General features: G+C 46.4%; 1 protein-coding gene across 1 annotated transcript in view; it reads right to left on the minus strand.

The window, feature by feature from the left end:
* Positions 1–2,108: 2,108 nt before the first annotated feature.
* The window catches only part of LOC135385289 (ankyrin repeat domain-containing protein SOWAHA-like), a 30,304-nt gene continuing 17,906 nt past the window's right edge, over positions 2,109–14,506 (minus strand). The window contains exons 7-8 of the mRNA XM_064614551.1: positions 2,186–2,197; positions 2,109–2,123 (exon numbers count right to left, since the gene is read on the minus strand). Of these exons, the coding sequence (XP_064470621.1) occupies positions 2,109–2,123; positions 2,186–2,197 (27 nt within the window). The remainder of the gene's footprint in view (positions 2,124–2,185; positions 2,198–14,506) is intronic.

Raw genomic sequence — 14,506 nt, forward strand, 5'->3', positions numbered from 1 at the left:
TCGTTAGAATTCTAATACAAACATTATAAAAACTACTCACTAAACCAAAAAATAAAAGGAAAGTGGTGGGAACTCCTCCGTTGATGTTGCTTCCGGTGACAATTGCGCTAGAAACATTAGGCAGTTTTCGCAAACCGTTAGTGAGGTTATCGTGGCTATCGGAACCAAACGTAGTCGTGTGCGACTCAGAATCTTATGCAGTGACTCCGTATCGCTGTCAGTCAATCAGATATCAGCAACGTGATGTCACTCACTCCAAAGGAATCAGGCAATTGCCTTATCGTGTTTTCAGAAATGTTCTCGCGAAACTTGTACGTTTTCCAAAAACTCCGGCTACTATTTCTTGTGCTGGGGACAATGTTTTCCCCAAAGTTTCTGCATTTCCTACCGTATGATTCACGCTGTCAGTTTTTGCTATCATTCTTATGAGCACGTATGTTAAAGGTAGTACCCCAAAGTTACCAAGCAGCACACTTAATGCCATCGATGTGCAAGAGCGTATAGGTGTGGAAAGATCTTTCGTGCTCATTGGTGCACCTCTCTTTTCCATTCAGCAGGTTGAGCCGCTTGGGTTGGCAGCACTGCTACAAAAAACGGCTATCCCGAAGCAACAATGGTTCTCAATCTCATCAGTCAAAGGTTTCTAGGGATAAATGATGGTGCACTTTTTTTTCGTTATCGCATGTAACGGTCTTTTTCGTTCCATCTATTTTCAACCTGTTCCCATCAATGTTAACAGAGTATAACTTGTCATCGCGTGTTCTATCACTCACATTTCACCGTTGCATTTTACTTTTTCGAAGCCTTCGACAAAACAACCCTCGCTGTTTGCAAAATGCTCCCCGCGTGTGCTTTGGAAGGGCCACGTGCGGCAGCAAGCGGCACCGCGTAGAACCCACCCGGATATCCGGCAGTCCCACGTCATGCTCCTCCAGCCGCTGCGCAAGCTATTGGCAAGTATTTGCCCATGGTGTTAACACGAACAAGATCTTGATGAGGAAAAGGTTACACGGTCTGCCTAACACGCGTGATTGGAAATAAAGTATCTGTATCTCTTCATGGACAGCTCTCCAGACAGCTCAGCAGAGCGCCGCTCAAGAGTTACGGTGCGTTTAACAGCTCTATCAGGAAACAAATGTTGATAGACGCAGCAATTTGAGCCAAGGAACGATCTGTTGGGAAGACTGATGCGGCCCATTCCATCAGGAAAAACGCGGTATGGACAGAAGAAACAATACAACTCTACTTACTCCCTGTCGTTTCAGTTCATCGATGAATGACATGAAAGGAAAAGAAACGTACATTGATGAAACGATAAAAAATAGCCCAGTGCACACAGTATGTAACTTTGACAGTGAGCTCGCCAAGTGCTGATTGCGCTAGACTTTCGTCCGGGACCTACAGTGCCAAAATTTATGCGCGCCGAGTGTGGTTTCAACATTTCAGACGACAGCGACGAAAAAACCTGCAGCCATTTTGTCATCAAATATGTGTTTATGTACAGGTTGCCCGCGCCAACCAGGACAGAATTTTATAAAACAGGGAAAATGTTTCTTTTTTTCTTTTTCTTTTTTCCCTTCGATTACAATAAACGAAAGTATATTCCCGATCAAGTAGGACACCATACTGCCGCGCAAGTATAACCTCCAGGAGTGTTGTCCTCCTCAATTTTGACCAATGAACCTTTTAATTATTACAGATAGAAGTTCGGTGCAATGAAAACGTCGGTTAATTTTGGTGCGGTGATGCTGTTGCCGTTTGCAGAAAAATGATCGAGCCAATATAGCGCGAGGAAATGCGCCGAAAGCTGGCAGTTTTTGAGATCATCTTGTTTTGGTTCGCAAAAGGCGCGCTATCACCCTTGCCCTTAAATGCGAGGGAGAACAAAAGCAACAAAAGCGACAAAAATGAGTTAAAAATCTGCCATGTTTTCGGGGACCATTCCTTCGCTCTATATCCCCCCCCCCCTTTTTTTTTTAATCGACAACGACATTTTACGTTTAGTATCGCTGCATGGTGCTAGCATATTTTATCCCCGATAAAGGAATTCCAGTATTTCGTATCGAATATTGTGCATTGAATCATTATTTTGATTTCTGAAACACTGGTTAGTGACAGTGCATCTGGCCGTGTCCAATACGTAGATTTCGTCTGGTTTCAAACAAAGCATTCCAAAATTGCTTACCGATGTGAAGTCCTTCAGGTGACGAACAGCAAAACGTGAAAAAGAAAAAGTACACATTATAAAGTGTCTCAAATGTCACGGAATTCACAAGAATGTGCAACAACAACTCTGCGACCACTGCCACGTGTTTTTATTAATATTAATATTATTAATGAATAACAGAACTAACGAGGAAGTCAGTGAGACCGCAGTCCATAGGCATATTTGTAGACCGTGCTAAAACAGATTTAAAGGTCTCGCGAAAGAAGTCTCATCTAGTGTTTCCTACTAATATTCCAGGTTATCGATCACATTATTTCTCTGGATATCGGCTATAAGCTAGGTTATCTACATAATGGCCGAAAGAGTTGTTAGAAGGGGTAAAAAAATAGGCTCGCTTCCATGTTTGACTTCACTGGTTTGCCTCTCCCATGCCCATGCGATTCGCAAAGCCCGAAGAAAAGCTTGCCGCACACTAATTTGTAAACGTGAAACTCGCTAGTTTTGAGCGCCACGAAAAAAAAAAAAAAAAAAAAAAAAGGAGCCAAAGTTTCAATTACGGTCTTAGAATGTTATCGATATGATGATATCGCTAATTGATGTGTCGATCGCAGACGGAATACTTGACCACGATGCAGTTGTTTGCACATTGAACATGTCAATTAACTGGGGGACAAATATTGAGACCAACAAATATCGTGATTTCAGCAGGGCAAGTGATACTGATGTTGTGGACATGCTGGAAGAATCTTTTGACCGATTTGTTGTGCTTTGTGAGGATACCGCAGTCTCTGTTGACAAAAGGTGACTTTTCTTTAAGAATTTGGCCCTGGAGTGCATCGAAAAGTTTGTGCCTTTGCGCACAGTGAAGCGGAAGAAGCGTAATCCTTGGGTAACGCGTGAGATTTTACAGTTGAAACGTAAAATAAATAGGACAGAAAGGTTCCATCCAGGGCACAAAGGCTCACTCCCGGTACTGCGTCAAAAATTGCGTTCACTAGTACGCCGTTCTCGTTTCCACTTCTTTAATGTTACTATGCACAACTTTCTTAAACATAATCCAAGACGGTTCTGGCGTCATCTGGTTAAAAAGGACAATACGATTAAAGAGATTAAACTCAATGGGGTGGCAGTTGTCGATGGCGCGAGAATCGCGGATGAATTCAACGGGTGGTTTGCCTCTGTGTACACCAACGACGATTGTACAGAACCACCTTTCTCTTCTACCTGGTTTGGTCTGAGCGATGTCGAAGTGTTCACAGAAGGTGTCTTAGATAGGCTCCCCCGGCTGGACACGAAGAAGGCGTGTGGTCCAGACGGGATACCCAATGTTTTTTTACAGCGGTATGCAGAGTGGTGTTCAAAGTTTCTTTGTGTCATTTACCAATCCAGTTTAAGATCGGGTGAAATCCCGTCTGACTGGAAGGTAGCCAAAGTGGTACCAATATTTAAAAGCGGTGATAAATCAAACATTACTAACTACAGGCCGGTATCACTACTAAGTACTAGTAGCAAAGTTCTGGAACATATTGTCTTCAAACACATAATTAGCGTTTTGGAAGAAAGTACTTTCTTGGTGAAAGAGCAGCACGGCTTTAGGCGAGGTTACTCGACACTTACGCAACTTGTACACATAGTTCATGGCTTTGCCTCTGTTGTAGAAAAAGGTGGTCAAACGGACGTTGTGTTTTTAGATCTATCAAAGGCATTCGACAGAGTTTCGCACACTAAGCTGTTGTATAAATTGAAAAACATAATAAGTAATGATCGTATACTGCAATGGTTTCACTCCTATCTTACTAATCGTAAGCAGTTCGTGATTCGCATTCCTTGGCAGTTCTCTCCGGAGTACCACAGGGGTCCGTGCTTGGACCGTTGCTGTTTCTAATTTTTATAAATGACATTTGCATCGCCATTCCGGGAATCCAGTGTCGTTTCTTTGCTGATGATTGCATTTTGTATTCTAGTATAAACACTACTAACGACCAAGTCAAATTAAACAACTGTCTTCAATCTATTGTTACTTGGTGTGAAATGTGGCAGATGGAGCTCAATGTGAAAAAGTGCGTGTTCATGTGTGTTACAACACTACTGTGTTGAGTAAAGTGGAGAACCAAAAATACCTTGGTGTATCAATAGCATTAAACCTAAGCTGGGCCGAGCATGTTGAACAAGTTGCTACCAAAGCATCCCGTAAACTTTGGTCACTGAGGAGGACGATGCGCCACTGTACGTCTGCAACGAAGCTGACGGCTTACACTACGTTAGTGCGGCCAATTTTAGAGTACGCGGATATTCTTTGGGATCCCTACGTACAGACGCATACTAACATGCTAGAATCTGTGCAGAAAAAAGCCCTTCGATTTATATATAATGCATATGGTCAGCACACACCTTCGACTTCACTCTATGCTAAATCTGGTTTGCCAACCTTGGCTCAACGAAGGAAAATTCGGCGTCTCAAGCTTTTGCACGATATAGTTAGTGGTATACTAATGGGCTCAAGTTCTGCGATTACTTAACTTCCAATTCGAGCCGATCCACAAGACTGAAACATAGTAAATTAATCCGTGAGTTTCGTTGCAATAAATATGTGTTTAAATTTTCTTTTTTTTTCCCTCGTACTGTACGAGAATGGAACAAATTGCCCTCTTGTCCTACACAAATTTCATCACCAACCCGGTTTTTACAAGATCTTGTAGGCTAACTTTCTTTCTAGACTTCAGATGTTTAACGCTTGACATTTTGCACTGTGTATAGCCGTGTGTTGTATATAGTGTACTCACCTCATCTGCCATGGCCATCAAGAGATGGCCGGCAGTATCTTTCAAATAAATAAATATGCCGCTGCAAAGCCATTATTCGATTTCGAAGGCTCGAATGGTGTAATTTAGGGAACACCCTATCACGAACATGCTTATCAGCGAGCAAAAAGTTTGAAAACAAATAACCGGATTCACTCTCTCTGAAACAACTTTATTGTGAGGTGATGAATGGGGAGTTTCGTCGCCAGGGGCGATACTCTACTCTACTCAGGGGGCGATCTCTATGAACAAGTTGCTACAGGAGTGCTATAACATACGCTTGCCCTTTATTGTGTCGGTAATTTTTTCCGTATTAGCGCAACGAAGCAACTGTGGCTATGAGCGCATACAGACGTGGATAGATGGAGAGAGGACAGCAGGAAGGAGTGAGAGACAGGGGGTTTGGCATGTGTCCTGGGCCGACTTCCGGAGAAGCTGTGAGACATCCGTCTGGAAGATATGGCCAGGGGAAAACCTCAGACAGCGCAGCCGGTGGTAGGATTCGAACCCACCACCTCCCAGTCTACAGCACGACCTTGGAGCTGCCACCAGAAGCGGAGATAAAATTCTAGTAAAATATCAGGTCACACAGCGAGACCAGGAGCTCCTCCAGCACAGCCGCGAAAACAATACAAGAAGACTGGATGATGCAATGAATTAGAAAAATCGCAACGGAGGCGTGTATTCGAACCATTGTAAGCATGATCCGAAACAAGGTCGAAAGGTAGCTCCAAAATACGGGCGAGCCTGTCCAAAATTCAGCGCAAGCCCGTAGCATGCGCAAAAACTGAAAAGGAAAACGAGCACGATTTTCCTGAAGCCGAATCGTTACACCGGTCCGCAATGAAACGACGAACAGGTTTCCTCGCGAGCGACGTTTCCCTTCAGCCGTCAACGTGCATCACATTGTACCCATTATAACCAGCCAGTTATAAATGGATTCGCGAATATTTTCCCCCTGGTGTGTACGAACAGGGAAAGACACACATTTCACCCAACAACTCAATACCGTGTCATGGTGAGGCGGAAAAAGTGCTCCCCAATGGACATCCGTGCAGGCAACGTCATCCAGTAATCGGAGCAAAGCGGCATATACTACGAGAGGAACCAAAGCCCACCTCGGTACGGGCATCCGCAGTGGGCACTCTCGACCCCCTTGAGAATTCATTATCTCCACTCACTCGGAAACGCTAGCTACTTCATAGCAACTTTGGAGTTTGATTAATAGCCACTAGAACTTTATCTTTCGATCGTTAAGTCCGTCGCCCACCAGCAGCCCCCGACAAAATTCCCCCAACGCACACCAGGAGCGAAGGCGACACCGCTAAGCCAGCGGGGCACTCAGCATACTCCCCTTTTTCCTTTCTTTTTTACTGCAGATAACTGCAGATAAAAAATACTCGGGATCACCCAAAGGAGAGACGATCAATAAAGAAAGAATGTAACAAAATGCATTTTCGCGAGTCTCCACAGGTGAAAGTAGGAGCTCCTGGACTCAGTATCAAAAACGTCAGGGATACAAATAGAGACGAACATCGGTTACGACGTGGGAACAATTATTTTCAACAGGTACTTTGTATCTTCGTCTAAAAATTGAACTTCATTGACACAAGACAGCAGACACGCAAACGTCAGGCTTTTGTTGTTACACCTTACAGTTCATGTCGCGCAGCCTGTCGACGTCGTAACCCGCTACAGTTTATTGATACTAAGGTGGTATGTCGAGCAGCGAGTGTGCAAGAAAAGGCAAGCCGATGCGCGGCAAATAGCACGAGACCGAACCTCAATCATGACCAGAGTATGGTCACCATACTGCGTTCGGACCAGAGTCACTAGTTTGGATTGGCCAACTAAAAAAAGGCCCCTTCCTGCTTCGGTTCGTGCAAGGTGCGCACGTTGGATACTTCTTGAACTCCGTTACTATGTTGGAGTGCATTTTTCGTTGGACTATATTCATTTGTCTGCCATCGAACATGGATGTTAAAGTAAGACAAGCTATCAGAGACATTTCGAAGCCCCTTATCTTGTATGGCATTAGTGTGCATCGGTCAGATAGAAAGGTCTACGGCAGGGGTGCCGAACTCATTCGAGCCATGGAGGAAGTACGCGGGCCGCATACCACGTGTTTGGGGTAGCCTGTTTCTGATATAGATGACAACGCAGAACTTAAAACGACATAAAACGTATGTATTTGCGTTACTTAGCGCTGCTCAGTCCTTTTTATTTGCTGTGTACTGAGGAAACCTGATATCTCTTAACTATTGCGTCAACATCCGGTGAAAGTGATTGCGCAGTTGGACTCTTAAGGACTGCGTTGATATGTTCGTTTGTCAGTTGTGAGCCTAACTTAGACTTATTCAGGTTCATCACAGAAAACGCCTGCTCGCAGACGTATGTGGACACATGTGTCTCGCGACGTAAAGCCACGAATTTATTAGACATATGTTGTACCGAACATGGACAGGTTTCTCTGCTACAACACACGTATCGTCGGATACTTTCGTCCAACTTAAGAATAAAACGAAGCCGCACCAACTTCAGCGAACTTCTTATCGGTGCGTCGCACTGCAGGCCAATCAGTTCCATTTGTAACTCATCAGGAACGTTTTCCACAGCCGCGGAAAACGGCGAGTCAAAAAACTCCGTTTCAGGTCTCCTGAACTCGAAGAATCTTTGCTCGAATTCACTCGGGAGATCAACAAGCCTGCGACTGAACCTGTCTGTTCATGGTGGCATTGCAGGCACCGATATTACAAATCGGCCATGTAGGGTTTGCTCAGAAATTTTGGTAGGAATGTACTAGTAATATCAATCAAGTAAAAATCAGACGCAGGGGCAGGTTCAGAGAGTCATCAGCGAAGACGACGAAAGTAACACAGAGACAGAAAGAGAACGTCGAACTTTCAACCTTGCAGCATATGATATATGATATGTTGTTGTTGTAATGGTTGATTATGATTAAAAGTTGAAAGTTGGACGTTCCCAGTCTGTCTCTGTGTTACTTTCGCCGTCTTCGCTGCTGTCATGTACCAACGGGCCCTGTTCGTCTCTTATTTAGAGAGTCATCGGCTGTTACAGGTCAATGGCAACAATTTTCTATCATTAACCAACGCAAGATAGACTGCACGAGTACAGAGCCCAATCACACCGTCACGACCGCTCATGACGCTTGGGCCGAATCGTTTTGTCATTTTTTTTGCCCGCGGGCGACAAAGTGCGCTTCTATACCCTCAACTTCCGCCGAGCAGTCTATGCAACTGCAGGCAGGTAACGAGAGTCCCAAGTCGGTATATCCTATATCGCCGTTCTAGTTAGTGGAACATGTTCCATACAACAACGGACGTGGGATGTGACACGTGGGCGAATTTTGTAGGACTGTTTCTACTGCGAGTTTAATTGTTTCTGGCACAACGCTCCCAACGTTTGTCAGACGCAACGAAGACAACTTCCAACCGGCACGGAGCCCGGCAAGAGAGTCGACACATACATCTTGGACTATCTGGTGCTTTCCCCGACAGTCTCGTCTGGCAGCATCCCATCGATCACGCAGCTCTCCGGTTGAACAATTAAGTCCTTTGCGCTTGTTAGCAGTCCTATTTACTCAGTGAAAGGGGGCCTGAGTGCGCCACTTGTCGTTCCGGCAGGTTTTACACATCAATCTTCCAGCGTTCTCGAACACGTCAACCGGCCACGAGAAATGAATCACGAGCCCTCTTGGTTTCCTTCATGCCTGGTGTGCAGTGTAGGAGGCTGGGCGGACGCATTCCCGTCAACTGAGATGGTGGCCCAACCTTATGGGCAACTGTGACCCGACATTTGTCTCAAAGCGTCTGAGGAAAACCCGGGGAAAACTCACAGCCGTCGCAGTCTTAAACGGTCCTCCACTCGACACTCCGCCTCGATCCCTGTCAGTGGACGAATGAAGCGGTCCTCCATTTCAGGAGCCGTTGGGCCATCAAGGAAGCACGGGTGCTACCTCGTAATACTTGAGGAAAGCGTGGAGGATTTCCCCTACTCGGGGGGAGTTTCCAATCGAGGTCGACTTTTGAAGCAGAAAACCGGCGTCGAGGAACAGCCAGAGTCAAGGGTCGAGTCGAGGATCGTTTAAGAATACAGCCGTCAGCACAGGCGGTACCGGAGTGAGAACGATTCCAAGTCCCGCGGCGGATGTTTCAGCCACGGGGGCTGGTGTCCACGTGCAATTTAGTGAAAGAATGAAAAAGGAGAAACAAACTTAGAACAAAGCTTGAGGTAGTGGTGTGACTGCGTGCTATAGTTGCACGGTGGGCAAAGTCACGACTCACGCAGGTCCAGGAAAGAAGTGGTGGAAAGCAGCTTCAAATTGTGCTGTGGATACGTAGACAACTTTGCACTTGCCGAATCGCGCTTTCCGATAAGCCAACTCGACCCGATTGTTGGTTCCGGTTCGATGTTCTGCTGATCACACGAAAGTGCAACAGGAAGGGGGGCGCAGTTATACCCGCCGAAGCGCACCCAGATTCATCTCCAATCGTATAAGTGGTCACGAATCCACAGTTGTAAAAAAGAAATCCCGAACAAGGGTAAACATAAATATTATAGGAAGCCCCACCTGTCGCGGCGACCAATTCCGCCTAAAATATAACGCCAGGAAAGGTTCTAAAGGCGGAACATCGGCGTGTGAGCAACAAATCAGGCCAAGACACAGCGGGGGAGAGCGCAGCAGCAGAGAAAACGGGGTCCGGCGTGGCATCGATGGGCAGCCGATCGAAAATTTCAATATATGGCAGAGGATCCGACATGTCTCTCCAAGAACAGGAAGGGATAATGTGGTCATTTCCATGCGCGACAAGGGACAGCCATATGCAAATCTAAGGCAAGCGTTCTCCCACGCGTTCTGACAGGCTCCGCATGTCCGCTCCTCTTCAAACCTTCGGAAGCGCCACCTGATGTGGCAGCGCTTTTTGACGCGCACCGCGAAGGCGCGTCGCAGACTAATAAGCATCGGGGAACGGACAGCGCCCACTCGGGGTCCCCTGCCTTCTAAAATTCTCCTTATTCGAAGCTACAGAGCGTCACACGAATAGAAACTTTCGTAAAAACCGCTGCCAGCGGTCAGCTAACCGTGCATATCTACGGTGTGTAGAATGTGGATAAAACGGATAATGACCGCGGACTTGTCAGCACAGTCTGCTCGGCTCCTCTTTATTTACCCCATGCTGTAATAGCGTCCTGTATTACGTGACGCCAATTAGCTCACATTAAAATACGTTGTGGCAATTTTGGAATTGCTGGCCAATAATCATGGTTCGCACTCATGTATCGGAGGAAGAATTCAAGGATTCGATTTTACGATTCAAGGGTCTTTCAGGGACCTTTGAAGGCTCGGCCGTATTTTGCCCGGGGATGTAAAACACGGTTCATTGCCGGGGCTTCAATATATCGGAACAATATTTATAAGTTAGAGATACCACACGTCAGAATACATGGGGACTATGCGCAATAGTGAACCGTTCACAAACGTGACTGAGGACCCCCGAATGTTAAAGATAATAGGATGGAAAGGAAGGCTGCTGAATACAACGAAGGGCGCCATTGCTTGTGCTTCAGGCTTCCGCTGCTGATTGCTATTGCTAACCCCTGTGGTTTCGAAACTATAGTTCTGACTCCGGGTAAGCGAAATATACACTGCAGCTCTGCGAGAATAAGAAAAAAGATGCAAAATCTAGGGTTTTCAAAGGCAGTGGAAATTTCCATGGCTTTCCATACCTTGAAAACAGCATTTTCGAATTCAAGGCTTTCAAAGACCAGTGGGAACCATGTAATTACACTGTGCACATATTGTGCTACGCGGCAGATTAATCAGTAAAAGTGAACTGTGTCTCTATGCCACGTACAGGGTGTGTGCAGATAAACCCCAGTGGCGTCTGCACACGTAACTCGTTGTCGACTTACCTGACCTACTTCCGGTGGCGCGTTTAGCCGTACGAAAGCTACAGAAAAATCGTGGAAGCCATACTCGGCGTAAAAAATAAGCAAAGCGAGAAAACATCGGCTCCCGTGTGTCAGAATAGGGCAACATGGCGCTCTCAGGAGAGTGTGCAGGTACCGCTAGGGGCACTACCGATGAGCATCCATATGGGACATAGTTTCTGTTTCTGCACCGATAGCTCCACTAGCGGTACCCGAATACAACACTCCTGGGACCGCCATATTGCCCTATATTCTGATGCAGGGAAGCCGATGTTTTCGTCGATTTCTTTACTATTTACGCAGAGCATGGCTTCCACGATTTTTCTGTAGCTTTCGCATGCATAAATGCGCCATCATGCGCCACCGGAAGTTCGTCAGGCAAGCAGACCACGAGTTACGTGTGCAAATGCCACAGGGGTTTATCTACACACACCCTGTATTTAACGAGATATGCTTTTATGACCGCTTCGCAACCCGTAGCAATGGCATCAGACTGAGCCAGCCTCCGTCATCATCATTCGTTCTGCGAAACACGTGACCTGTCCTAAGGACGGCGGCAAAAAGAAAGTAAACCAGCTCACTTAGGCTACCGTCTTCTCCAAGTTCAAGAAAGAAAGAAAGAAAGAAAGAAAGAAAGAAAGAAAGAAAGAAAGAGAGAAAGAAAGAGAGAAAGAAAGAGAGAAAGAAAGAAAGAAAGAAAGAAAGAAAGAAAGAAAGAAAGAAAGAAAGAAAGCGCGGCATGAGGAGAGTGAGCCTTGGTGTGACGCCAGGAAAATATTAGTTTTGGGATGTCCGAATCCCTTTTACTAGCATCATCGGCTGTAAAAACTTCACAAAGTTCAAAAAAGTTCACATCAACACATACAAGCGTTTTGTCAATTTAATCTACAAACGCCCTGCGATCTGTGATCTTTCGCGTACGGAAGTTAACGTGCCTCACTGATGTTCATAAAATTTCTCAATGCGATAAACCGGATCATTATTGACGGTTTCAAACTTAGTTACACCTTCAAGGTCACAACTTACCTATTACGCGAACTAAGGCGCTCTCTCCCTCTAGCATTGCAGAAAGGACCCTATAGTGACAACAGTCTGCACTGCACAAGACGCACGCAGCCGTATTATGAAATGGTTGCTATCCAAACCCCTTTGCTGCCGTACGACATAATAAATCGTAGGGTCAGCCCCAACCCTAATCCACCGAGTAATAAAAGAGTAACATCGAAGAAGTCAGTAGTAACGCATGCACGGGGCAAGGGACGAGCTCGATCGTTCGATGCTGCACGCAACACTGACGTTCCCGACAGCGCAAAAGCAGAATGATTACCAAACTTGCCGATAATTATGCGCTGTGGCAAGGGCAGCGCACAATCACGGGGAAGCCAGGCATCCCGGATACCCCAGCGGGACGCAGAACCCCCGCGGCCCCACTGTTTGTTTTAGCGGCGGGGGTCCACGAGGGCCCTGCTTCGCTGTGACAACACAGCCAACTTGACAGCCCCTAGCGCCACGGAACGAGGAAGCCACGGAAGGAGGACCGGATGCCACCGGACGAGAGACGTGTCATTCACGAAAACAACTCGACAAGACCCAACGACACCCGCTTTCGCGCATTCCGTTTTGGTATTATGCGCACCGATACATGACCACAACAGCGTGATTGCTGTCCGAGGGACCTGGGACTGCTAAATGCAGTGAACAGAAAGACACGACAGCGACAGAATTTTGACAACATACATAAACACGGGTTGTGGTTGACACACTGTAGAAGTGCGCATTCCGAAACAAGAGCAGACTACATCGACAACGGCCCGTTCCTGGGGGCTGTTTGCACGACACTTGCGTGACACTGTTACTGCTGTGGTGCACAGAAAGAATGCGAGTGAATGCAATTTTAACCCGAAACGCTTTGCTTTATAAAGCAGGCAAAATGCACTAACCTCTCTAATTTTCGCATAATTAATACACACTTTGCAACTGTTAAGGGAAGAGCATCAGGTCGAGAGCCGCAGGTATTTCGAACATATCTTCTTTTCAACTTGGAAACAGATGAATACGCCATGGTAGTAAGGAACACAGTTGACTAGCGACATGGCCGAGTGGGATAAAGCATCCGCTCGGTGTCGGTAGCAGCCAAGGTCGTGCTGAAGACTGGTGGTGGTGGGTTCTATACGCATTGCCACAGTTGCTTCGCGGCGCTAACACGGAATAAAAAATCACATTTGAAAGAACATGCTGAAGTCACCTAAAATATCGTAGGTTGGTGTTGCATGTTGGTGTTGCATTGGTGTAGCAGAGGGTTGGTGTTGCATGTTGATGTTGCATGTTGATGTTGCGGGGACAGTTGCATTCCACAACAGAGCAAGAAACTTCCAAGAACGCCTGATGCATTTTCATCAATCGAAACAAACGATTATAAAAAAAATTGACGGAATGCCTAGCTCCAAGCGGCAGCCCCCGATGGCACGAAAAGGATACGTGAGCCCCAAGGAATCCACGACATGATTACCGCGTGACATAGTAAGGAAGACCCACCTGTGCCAAAGGGTGATGTTTCGAAATAACCAGTATACCCTCACCCGTGGCAGTCGTTTACAAATGACAATACGTCCAAGCCAGTGCCCTGCAACGTTTCAACAGCGTGGGCTATATATACACGCGTGTCACAGGTCTGCAGCATGAGGAATGCCTTTTCACCACGTTTTTCGTTCGTGTACAGGACGAGGACACAGGGAGTAGCTACTGAAGACAGGAGAATGTTAACAAACTGATCGACAGTTGCAACTCTTCCGCACAGCTTCAATCAAAAGCCGGTAGTGCGACACACGCACATAGCAGTGTTGGCAACTTGACTTGCGGAATGTGCCGACATGACAAAAGAAAGAGAAGTATTGGAACGCCGCCACGGAAGGCCGTAATAGATACGAGCGTGCCAAGTGTACCGAGTTCTGTGCAAAATGCCAGTCGAGTGCACGCTGTGGCCAGAAAGCGGTGATACTGTTTATTGGATAATGTTAAACGAGCAGTGAAGGCCTCTCCATATTTTCTTTTGCTTTCGGCTGGGACGTATTACACAGCAAACAACACGCGCACTAGAAGCCCCTAAACTCCTTCGGAGACAAGAAATATGGCAGTCGTCGAAAAATCCAGGCAGCGGAGGAATCGAACTATGCACCTCTTGACTGCCGGTGAAGTGCGCTAACAGTGCGCTACACTGACACGGCTTGACTTGCCAAGGAGCCTAGCCTTATTGTGTTCCAGCCTAAGAACAGCTACTTTCCACACTCCAAAAACAGAACTTCACCACATAACAGCTAACCACCAACCCGAATGACATCGTTCTGCTCCCTAATTGGTTAAAAAAAAAGAAGGCCTACGCCTTTTTGGGACACCTATGCAGTTACGCTAAGTGTCCCAAAAAGGCGGTCGCCTCGCGATTTTAACAAATCGGGAGTGATAACGGTATCACTCTGTGTAATGGTTGGCGTTCAGCGCGCTATGTGGTGAAGTTCCGTTTTTAGAGTGCATCATCGTTCAGAGGGCTGGAGTGGCGCTGACGTCATTCCATGACGTGGAGAGTTCGCCG

Source organism: Ornithodoros turicata, chromosome 1 (assembly GCF_037126465.1).
Source record: "Ornithodoros turicata isolate Travis chromosome 1, ASM3712646v1, whole genome shotgun sequence".
In the NCBI taxonomy this organism is placed as follows: domain Eukaryota; kingdom Metazoa; phylum Arthropoda; class Arachnida; order Ixodida; family Argasidae; genus Ornithodoros; species Ornithodoros turicata.